Here is a 12,115-nt window from a genome sequence, read left to right on the forward strand (position 1 = left end):
TGAAATGATGAAAGGTGATGATGATGAAACCTAAGCCCCCACCCTCGGAGTAGACTCCTACTCCGAACCCCAAACGAATTAACTCAAAAGTCCGCATAAACTTTTGAGTTATGAAGCGGCTTCCCGGCACGAAGCGAAAATAGGCAGATACACTTTGTTCATTGAATACTCCAATATAATAACACTCGCGAATGTCTTCCGACTAACTTAATGCGATCATTAACCACAAAACACCACTTCGTATTAATTATTTAGATTACTCAATGAAGAAAGCAACTGTCCCGTTCCCGTCTCCCGCCGAAAAGCTCCCCCATATAATAAATTCTCCATGAACTTGTCTGTCAATGTCAAAATTAATTGACATTTGTTTACTTTTTTACATGAATTGATAGGCTAGGACTCCTGTTATTTAGCCAATAACGTTATAACGAATAGTTTGGTGGTCGATCGATTCAAGGTTTATTTAAAAAATATGATTTTTAACTAATGTTGATGTCAACAACATCACTAGTTCTGTCATGTCAGCGTAGCGTAGCGGTTGGGTGGATCCGTAAACCGTTTCAGTTTAATTCTCATTTTGTTTCGTATTTTAATCGTAGTGCCTTAATTATAACATAATGTCCCGAAATCCGAGACTAGAGGAGTTCGAAGTTGAAAGAAAGCCTTCAAAGCGGTCGAGAAAACACAGTTTCTGGAATTTTGTCTTCGATGAAGACACCGGAGCTATAATGGGAAGAACTCCTGAAAGTTGGGGTCAGTATGTTATCTTGACATGTGTATTTAACTTAGAAAATTATTTCAAACATTATTTAAGTTACAGTTTCTGTAACAGTTTAAGATATAAGTTATGATAGGGTGTTTAAATTTTTGTTTCGTTCGGCGAAGCGGGGCGTGGCTTGCACTTTGTTTGGCTTGCAGTTTACAGAATTAGTACAGCAGAAATGCAATTGAAATGTTGAACATTTAATTATACTACCATTGATTAGATAATACTAAATAAATGTATATTAGATAGTGTTTATTAAACATGCTTCTGATATTATTAATCATTGTAATGTTAGTTATTTAAATAGCATGTTGATAAGTTTTAGTGATTATTTTATAATAATCACTTCATATTATTATGATGTGGGTTAACATCACAACAATTGTAAAGATGTGTTTATTTATTTCCCATGCAAAAAAGTTTTATTGTCGATGCTTTCTTTTTCCTCACATAGATACATTTCTCACACACATACATAAACTCACGTCACCTTAATCCTAATGTAATCCCTAATGGGCACTTTTCGTAATGGTGCCAAATTATCTTGGACCTAAATGAACTATTTTTATCTGACTTTTAAAACTCATTTCCTATACTTATAACTCCAATAACAAGTAGGGCAACAGGTTGATAACCTGGGGCCTTAGCTTAGTTTAAAATGATTATGAGAAAGAACAGTGAAATTGAATAAAACATATAGAAATGACATAATCAATCCTGTATTTTATTTGATTATGCTGTAGTTTTTCATAATTCTTTGCAACTTGGCTAAGCCATTACCAAAATGGTTCATCTGTCTCAAAACAAAGTCCTCTAGTGTCTATTTTCTTTTTATCTAATTTTTATCGAGGCTTGAGCCACTCTTGGTGGTTATGCCAGCCTCATAGTTTACAGCGTTTAATGATCATCAAATCATCACTTTACAAAAGAACACACACAAGATTCAAATTCAAATTCAATTATATCTTTATTCAGTAGGTAACATAGTTACACTTTGAATCGTAATTTTTTACATAACAAATGTCTTATCCGCCTAAAACTACTGCAGCTTCTCACAACCTGTATAGCTGGGGAAAAAGAAGCTGCAAGAAAAACCTCTTTCTTAAATTGTTATTCCTAAGAGACCCAGTACAGTATTTATATACAAGCCTTGCCGCTACGGATACTGGATCTGCCAAGAGGCACCCAATCTCTCTCCATGTAGATTTTGGTGGAATAATTCCCTTCTAATCTCTTTGTTCTGGTCACACTCCACCAAGAAATGACATAAGGTCTTCAACTATAAGTTATATTTAAATGTCATTTCTGTTAGTTAGCAAACATGACTTATTTCATTACTTTTAATAGTATTTAGTGGTTTCTCAAGATTAAATAGTCTTTACAATCAATATTCAATATTATTTATTTGCATACTCCAGGACATATTGTAAAAAAAAACCCAACACAGTTCTATCTACCATCACTGACTGTTTGTGGAAGACAAGCTGACCCCTGTCACCATATGGTTCATAAGATCAATCTAAACTTTATGAAAACATGGTTACAATTTTTTTCTGATTTCTTTTAGATTTTGAAGATTGAGTTTATATTACTAAAGGTACCATTGTTTAACATCAAAGGTGACCCCTTAACACCACATTACAAGACACCATTTAATTGATGTAGAAGCCCTGATAATCAGATTAATAGATTAATAGTTGTCATGTGTCCATTTAGGCGCCGTTAACAGCTGGAGTGCTGAAAATCCTTGTTATAATCCTTCATGGAAGCCTTACATAGTCAGTGGAGTGCCTAAATGTCTGGCTTGTTTGCAAATATTTGTATTGTTGTGAGCAAAAAAACATTTTGCACTTCGACAATTAATCCATCTTACTTATTTTTCTATCCATTTGATTTTTTAAATAAATAAATAAAATAAATAAAAATTGTTTATTTCGGACAAAGTCCATAGAATGTGTTTTTGGCTTACAACTACTGTTTACAGTTTGATTTAAGTCTATATTTAAATAAGATCATTTAAAAAAAACTGCTTATTGTTAAAATAAATATTTTATCTATTTCTTTAATATTTGGTACCTATTATATTCGGTACCAAAATCTTCGATTTTCTTGCGTATATATTCGGTATAATTTGAGAATGAAAAAAAATTTTTTTTTTACAACACTCTACAATATAAGTCTGTAGATTAATGTTATTAACTGATCAAAAAACATTCTGTACCACCTTACAATCTCCTTTCCACAGGCAAAATCCTGATCTTCTACGGAATATTCTACGGGGCGCTCGTCGCTCTGTTTGCTATCTGCATGGTGACTTTCATGCAGCAGTTCATCAACCCTCGTGTGCCGCGCCTGCAGCAGGAAGGCAGCCTAATCGGCAACAGCCCAGGCCTGGGGTTCCGCCCCTTCCCCCCGGATGTTCGGAGCACCCTCATCTGGTATAAGGGAACTGGATACGACAGCTACAAGTACTGGGAGGATCAGCTCATTGATTTTCTATCTGGTGAGTTGTTTTGTAGTGTTTGACAGTTTTTAAATCGGTGCCGTCCTTCACTTTCAATAAGTATAACTCTAAAAATTGTAAACAAATCATAATATTTTATGACAGCCCTAACTACACTTAACACAGTTGTCTCATTATAGACGGCGCGGCGTTACAGCTCACCGCCGAACACGTTGGTGCAACTGACGGCTCGTTGAGAATAGAATAGAATAATTTTATTTGCTTGGATACATGGTTGTTACAATATGGTCACAATTTTATGTATAAGGATCTCATGGTCCACCAAGTGTATGGCATGCAAAAACTTACAAGAAATGAGATAGAGCTGTGGGTACTTAGTTCATCTTGCGATAGACTGACTGCCCCGATTGGGATATGGTCGTGAGCTTATAGTTACAACCCTAACTTCCTCCCTGCAGTATACAAAAAGAAGGGCCAGACGGCGGGCGCGGGGCAGAACATCTTCAACTGTGACTTCCGCAACCCCCCGCCCCCCGGCAAGGTGTGCGACGTGGACATCCGCGGCTGGGAGCCCTGCATCGAAGAGAACCACTTCTCCTTCCACAAATCTTCGCCCTGCATCTTCCTAAAGCTGAACAGGTTGGTGGCACCTTATCTACGATAGACATAAGTTATGTAGGAAGGGACTTCGTCTTCTTCAATTAATACACTCTTGTTTCGTCTATTTAATTCGTCTTTTATTTTAAACAGACCCACGCTACACACCTTCACATTTCGCCATCTTATAATATCTATATAAAAAAAAAGTTATACCACTTCCGCTTCTTTTTTCCGTCTCTCTCACTCTCTCATACTTTCTCGCTCCAAACGTTCCTTTTCATGCATCATACCTTTCCATTCCCACAGTTATATGATATGGGAGGTGGTCTAGACCAGAATTTGACCATCATCATTCTCCTGCCCTTATCCCACTCTTAAGTGGGGTCGGCACATCATGACCTCATCCATTCACTTCTATCCGATTTTAATTTGGCAAGAAACCAAAGAATCCCTCCTAAAGTTCAGCTCTTCCAGAAGAGCCACCATAGAAACAATAAGTCTACATCAAAAGACCTTTCAAATAACATATGCCTCGTCGGTATTGGTGGTCTAGACCAGAATTTGGCCAGAATAGCTGCAAAAGTACCACTCTTCCAAAAGAGCCACCATAGTGACAATAAATCTACATCAAAAGACCTTTTAAATGGCATAACATGACCTGCCGGTATTGGTGGTCTAGACCAATTTGGCAACAAACCAGAATACCTCCTAAAGTACCGCTCTTCCAGAAGAGCCACCATAGTGACGAAGCCAATGGCTCGTTGGTATTGGTAGATCACCAACCTGAATTCTCTAGGAAATTGCTCAAAAGAAAAAAACTATTTTCATTATCTTTCCTTTCCTTTCCAGAATATACGGGTGGCGGCCAGAGTATTACAACGACACGCAGCGTCTGCCGTCTGACATGCCTGCCGACCTACAGGCGCATATACGAAACATTACCGCCTATAACCGCGACTATGTGAGTACGATTCAAACCATTAAAAAAATGCGTTAATTCGCTATCTACGAGGGGAGGTCAAAAAGTTCGCGGAATGAGGGGGAAGGGGGTCGAAATTAAACACGAAACTATTTTTCCTTTTCAATATATTCTCCCTTAACCTTAACACATTTTCCGGATCTATCAAATAATTTGTTTATTCCATCATAAAAAAAGATTTCTCTTTGCTGTCAAAATAGGCCGAAATTGCAGACTTGACTTCTTCATCATCGCCAAATTTTGGTCCACGCAGTTCCTTTTTCATTTTTGGGAACAAATAATAATCGCTGGGGGCCAAGTCTGGACTGTAAGGCGGGTGGTTTAATTTTTCGAACCCGCATCGGTGAATGGCAGCCGTCGCAACATGGCACGTGTGGACGGGTGCGTTGTCGTGCAAAAGGAGCACACCTCTTGACAGCTTTCCTCTTCTTTTTTCCTTGATAGCCTCTTTCAATCTATCCAGTAAAGAAGCGTAGTAATGTCCCGTTATAGTCACACCACGATCTTTATAATCAATCAGCAAAATACCTTCTGTATCCCAAAAAATAGTGGCCATGATCTTTCCGGCCGATTGTGACACCTTAAACTTCTTTGGAGGAGGTGTGCCTTTTTTATGCCACTGCATCGACTCTTGCTTCGACTCAGGTTCATAGTGGTGAACCCAGGTTTCATCTCCAGTAACAATCCGGGCCATAACTTCTTCCTTATTCTCTCCACAGAGCTCTAAAAACTGGCGAGAACACTCGACACGCTCGCTTTTTTGAAGTGGCGTGAGCATTCTTGGAACCCATCTTGCGCTGACCTTAGTCATCCCAAGATGTTGATGTAGGATATTTAAAATACTTGTTTTGGATACACCGACCATTGCTGCAAGCTGCTTCTTCTTCAAGCGGGTATCTTCTAATACAAGTTTCTCTACTTTTTCGATGATTTCCGGTGTGGTGGCCTCAATGGGCCGTCCGGAGCGGGGGTCATCTTCAATCAACTCTCTTCCTTGCTTGAAAAGACTATGCCACTTGTAAACCATGGTTTTACCAGGGGCAGAGTCCGCGTAAACTGCTAACAGCTCTTGAAAAATCGTCTGAGCGGATTTTCCTTGCTTGGTGAGGAACTTGATGACGGCGCGGTGTTCAATTTTCTCCATATTCGCTGAGTTCTTCCCGATTCACTTGTTTGCTGGTCGATAGTTCAAACGTTAATGACCCGATTTGCTTCAAACTTGGTACATATACTGTTAATGAGGTGTGCAACTAGCGGCTACCTGTACGAGCAAACCAACCCCCTCCAACCCCTCCATTCCGCGAACTTTTTGACCTCCCCTCGTACTATTTACTCGGCCTGTATCCACCCACTGCTGGGTATAGACCTCCTCTCTTACACGCCACGATGACACGATGATGATTTCACGATGTCATTTCTCTAATAATAAATAATACTTTATCTACGTAATAGGGTAGTTTTCAACTAGTCAAATGAGTTACTTTTTACTAAAGGTCAAAATACAAAATTACTATGGAATTTGTATGAGGAACCTATTTAGTTAAATAGAATTTAAATAGTTTCCTGTATCCCACGTGGAATTCGAATGACAATCTACAATGCACTGATCAAGTCTCACCTTATATATTTAATAGAGATATGGGGCAACACATCTAAAACTAAATTATCGGAACTACAAACCATACAAAATAAACTAATTAAATTAATCTTCCATTATCCTTACCTTACATCTACATCAAAAATTTATAGACAAACCGGACTGATGGACATCAAACAGCTTTATCAATACCATACTTGCATGCTTATTCGCAAAGTATTAGGCAAATCCATTCACACGTCAATCACACTTACACAAATAAAACAAATAACAAAGCGATCTACGCGTCGTGCTAGCCATATTGTGCTTCCAACGACCAGAACAAATTACGGTAAAAGAATGTTTACATATGATGGAGCTAAATTATACAATAATCTACCCTCACTTATAAAAAATAGTAATTCTTTCGACATATTCAAACGCAAACTAGCTCAGCATATTTCACAAAACAAGTAAATGGCTATGTGGTTTTTTGTGATGTTTTTCTCGCGGTGGTTTCTGATCTTAGCAGTTATACCTATTGAGCGATACCTTTAAGTATGGCGGTGCGTACGACACAGCATAAATAACTTAGTTATTAAGTTACTATAAGTTCTCTTCTCATGTAAGTGACTGTATGTCTTTTTTGAGAATAAAGTATCTTTAAACCGAACCGAACCTATGACGTCATAGAAAAACGTGACAAAATTTCGCACTTACATTACATTTTTCTTTATAAAAAATCACAAATAACTTAAATAGAAAAAAAAAATGTTTTTGTCACCTTTAGATCTGTCTTTATTTAGTAATGAGAATTTCATAATTTACCTAGGAAACTACCCAATTAGTTAGACGATTGAATTAAAGATAAATTATAAAATACTAATCTGAAATAAGAACCCAGTTTAAGATGACTAAAAATCCGCCTCATTTTCTTTTGATTTACGAATTGTAATTAAAAATTAGATAACAAATAGTAGTGAACTTTCCACTTAAAGGGAAAACCAGCCCATTACATGTTAGGTCACATACCTCCGAAATACATTTCTCCTTTCGTTGTCATAATCATAATCATTTATTGCAAGTCACAGGTGGTATACAGGATATGGTAGGAACTTTGTGACGCCCTGCTAGGGCACAGCAACTTAAGCATAACATTTGTTAAGTGGTCAGTATTTACATTCCTTCCTGAGCACGTGATAATCATTTATGATCCAAATATGAATTGGGAAACAAATGCGAAACTGCCCATTTGAATATGAATGTCTTTTTAACTTTATTTAACTCCATTTCAGGGTAACATGATATGGGTGTCCTGCCACGGCGAGACCCCGGCTGACGAGGAAATGATCGGCCCTATCCGCTACCTGCCGCACCCAGGATTCCCGGGATACTTCTACCCGTATAACAACGCTGAGGGATACCTCAGCCCGTTGGTCGCTGTGCATCTGCAGAGGCCAAGAAGTTAGTACTGTTTATTACTTCTTCTATCGTGTGGGTTGTGAGGTGAATTATCATCCCCATCAACCCGGGTGTGGGTTACTATAGAGCCGCCAAAGGGCTCTAACATGGCTCATGTAACGACTACTACTACTACTATAACTCTCTCTCTGTCTCTCTTTCTCTTCTGTTTATTACTAGATTAAATAAATTGAAGCTCCAGGAGCGGACTTACGTAGTGTACTGATAGTAACCTAAGCTACACGGGGGTAGGTCTTTGAACACCCGTGGTCAGTGAACGCAAAAACATCCTCCAAGTAAGTGCGAGCGAGACAAATATCCGCGCGCTCTCTCACTCTTTAGCGGCTTACGGTCATTTAGACTAAGGTTGAGAGTGGGTGAAGTAAATCTATCTCAGCGCCCGATCGTGTGTAATAGATCTGAGCCTAATGCCAGTAACCGGGCACAATATCAATAACCTGTTATTATTATTGCGTATGGCAAAAAAAAATATCCTGTGTAGATCATATATCTAGTTTAAGCTCCCTCAACCAAGTCTCTGCTGCATCCGTCACACAATGCAGCCCAGCTATGCCACCTGGGAACCAGTGTAGAGGGCACACGTTCACTATGTGAGATAGGGTTTGATCCGGATGACCACATTCACAGTATGGCGACTCCTTTAAGCCCCATTTATGTAGGTGATGGCTCGACTTTTCTACATCGGTTCAGTCGGGTTCAGATTTTTCGTTTGGTGTCAAAGCCAGGGACCTTCCGCGTGGGATCCCGAATAAGGTCTGAATTAATAACATGTAATTGAGTTATATAGGTAACTAAAGTGATTCTTATTTCAGCTGGCATCGTGATAAATATCGAATGCCGCGCGTGGGCTCCAAACATCAAATACGACAGGAGAGAGAAGCTAGGAGTCGTGCACTTCGAGCTGATGATCGAGTAGACCAAAAAGACCAGAGAAAAGGCCGGTCTTTTCAGTAGACCAAGTAAAAATATATTTTTAAGACAAGAATGGTTCTAGAGTTTGGTCTTCTGAGTAGACCTAGGGACGTAAATGCCAAAATAGGTTTTTTTTATAGAATGCTATGATAATATTTTGCTAATTAAAAACGACATGGACTACTGAAAAGACCATCTCCAATTGTTCCATTTACCAAATTTTCGGTAAGTTTTTAATTTATATTGCATTTAATAAAAGATTTTTAAAGGGACATGTTTGAGGGGATATGGTCTTTTGAGTAGACTGAATTAATACTTAGCCTTAACAAAACTTGAAATCAACATTGAATCTCAAGAAATTAAGTAGAATTTTGCATTTTGTGACAACAGTAGCATTAAGTATACTTAAGGCCTTATGATCTGAGCCATAAAGTCATGTTTTAGACTTAAACTAGGAATGTAATATATTACCAATCGGTCCTGTCTTTTGACGTGTAAATAACTCCGTCCAAAGTTTCACGTATCAAAAGTTATTTTAATTTTAAGTATGATAAAGGTGATCGAATGATTTTTTTCAGACAATGTTACATAATGTGGTGCCTTGTGGAGACCACATAAGCGCTTTTTTTAAAATCAAATTCTCGTAAATCGATGTGAATTTATTCAATAAAACCTCCATTTCATTCAATTCGGTTCATTCCGAGTAAAAATTTAAAACACGTTTTTGTGTCTATTGTAAGGTTTCGGTAATAAAAATGACATCCAAATGTGATTTTACAAAAATGCGCTACCTGCTTTCACAATAAGACGACGATATTTTATTATGTCATACACAAACGCAACTACCCCCCGCAATCCACACTATTCCACACCACACCCCGGTCACTGCATACGGTCACGAGCATTAATATGTATACACTTTGGTACCATGTCACATTAACTTTTTTGACAAATTGAACTGTAAGTCTCACTAAATGTCAAATATGTTAGTGCGACAGAGTCCTAAAGTGGGTACATATTGCTCATGACTGTACATAAATCTCACTGTTTGCCGCCAAAACGCATCAGTCCAAGTGAGAGCCCTCAGCCCCCTTATTTCCATCTGTGGCAAACCTATAATAATTCAAGTCAAAAAAGACACCTCAAATTCAAATTCAAAGTTTTTTATTTGTAAGAATACAGGTACAAAATGATCTTATAGCAAGGATGTCCGCCATATAAATGTGTGTGTGTGTGTGTGTGTGTAGTGTGTGCCTCACCGTGTAAGTGCACGTAAGAGCGAGACAGACAATCCGCTCGCGCTCCCCCTTACTCCTTAGCGGCTTACGGTCAGTTAGACTAAAGTAAGACCCAGAGGGGGTGCGGTAGGCGCCCAATACCAATCGGTGCGGGGCGGAGAGTTACCGTTCTACAGGTTCTTTATTCTATGACAAAGTGAAAAGTATGGATAAATAAGCGAATAAATAAATTTATCTAAATCGAATTTCGGGTATGAGTTGTGTTTATTAAAGAAAAAGGCGTATTTTTATGTTAGTGGCATTATCTGAAGAAACGTTCATACATACATAAACTCACGCCCGTAATCCCTAATGGGGTGGGCAGAGCCACAAGTAATCAAAGACAACTTGCAGCCACTGTTGATACGAAGTCCAAAGATGGATATGATGAACCTTATGGTGATAAGGGATCAGCCTATCGCCCATAACATTAGTCCATCATGTTAGAGGTCACAATCCCTCTGTCGGTTTTTACGACATGCCCGGGAAGAGAAGCAGCTGAACGTGTTCTATGTTTTTTATATGCTCCCAGAACAGCATAGAAGAAACGTTCAAGCATGGTATAAGAAAATTAGGTATGCTCAAAAGTGACAGCTAACATTTGAAGGTTAGCCATCAATGCCTTTTTTATATTTACATTGCAAGAATATTTTGAACTTTTGATAAAAGATTTACTTACGGTTTTAATGATTTTTATATATGTGACAAGTAATAGTCATTAAATACATTAGTCCGTAATTCGATTAATTTTCAATAATAAAATTGACGTCCTTGAAATGTTGGAGATACCAATTTAATGGTAACACTTACGTCATTAAAGGGCTAGCAATGGCGGCTTGTCATAGGATTGAGCATACCTGGTTTTGTTATACCATGCGTTCAATTATCTCTGGTAGGTAGACTTATTTAGTTACTATGTATATTAGGTAACCCCACCTCAGATATTTTTATACAGCGCATTAAGAAAAATACATGGAAGCAATATAATAAGTAAAAAATTGAGACTTAAATCCACATAAATAAAACATAATTTACACTTTGTTTTACATAAAACGAAATTATAATATTTATTATTCTTATTTCAAACAAAAATGAATCTCGAATGAATTTCAAATTCTTTTACATTTTTTAAAATTTATTATATATTAAATCAATTAAGTTTATTTACATCTTATTACGATTTTATACATTTTTTTACTTTTATAAATATGTTTTTTTTTTAAATTAAATCATGTACAACAAAAACATTATCATACTAGAAACTTTGTACTGCCCAGTTACAATCAGTGATGTGGCGTTCCCGAATGTTCCCAAAGTGAGACAGTATAAAGGTGTAAAAGTTATGTAAAAAAGAACTATATTACTTAGTCTTTACGCAAATAGGATCGGAGTACAATCGAAGGACGTAATATACGATCCCGACGACCCGAACACTAGCCATAGAGGCAGCCAATCAGCTCGCGACACCAAACACTTCAGGACCCCGATACCGACCCCGCCGCCATGGTCGACGATTTCACTCATTAGGTCACTTACCTCCGAAAACGTATTTCTCGTGTATGTGGGTTTCCTTAAGATGTTTTTCCTTCACCGCTGAGCACGTAATACTCATACTTACATAACTACTTACTTACTATTTAAATCTGTGTAATGTATGTGTAATAGTCTTAAAGACATTTAAAGCTATAGAAAGACTGATATACCTGTATTAATCAAACAGTTCAAAGCTAATAATGTTAATAATGTAACCATTCCATATAAGCTACTATTCTACTACTATTTTTATACAAGTTGCTATTAATAATAATATATAAACTATAACTGTATTGTCCGTCCATTTACTGACATATCTGAGCTATGTTAGATTACTTAAAAAAAGTGTGCCTTTGATTTTGTAAGAATAATGCAATAAAGTAGATTTTGTACAAGTTTTTCTTTTATTTTATCCTACACACACATAGATAAATAAGATATATTTCTATATACGTCCCACTGCTGGGCACAGGAGTCCCTTCAATCAACCGGAGGGGGTATGGAGCGTGCTCCACCACGCTGCTCC

General features: G+C 37.6%; 1 protein-coding gene across 1 annotated transcript; it reads left to right on the forward strand.

The window, feature by feature from the left end:
* The first annotated feature begins 526 nt into the window (after window positions 1-526).
* LOC126370788 (sodium/potassium-transporting ATPase subunit beta-2-like) lies at window positions 527-11,984 on the forward strand. The gene is made up of 6 exons (XM_050015813.1): window positions 527-753; window positions 3,012-3,269; window positions 3,689-3,869; window positions 4,680-4,791; window positions 7,681-7,849; window positions 8,680-11,984. The coding sequence occupies exons 1-6, from the start codon at window positions 618-620 to the stop codon at window positions 8,781-8,783; spliced, it is 960 nt and encodes a 319-aa protein (XP_049871770.1). The 5' UTR covers window positions 527-617; the 3' UTR covers window positions 8,784-11,984.
* The last annotated feature ends 131 nt before the right edge of the window (window positions 11,985-12,115 follow it).

This window comes from Pectinophora gossypiella, chromosome 1, assembly GCF_024362695.1.
Source record: "Pectinophora gossypiella chromosome 1, ilPecGoss1.1, whole genome shotgun sequence".
Classification (NCBI taxonomy): domain Eukaryota; kingdom Metazoa; phylum Arthropoda; class Insecta; order Lepidoptera; family Gelechiidae; genus Pectinophora; species Pectinophora gossypiella.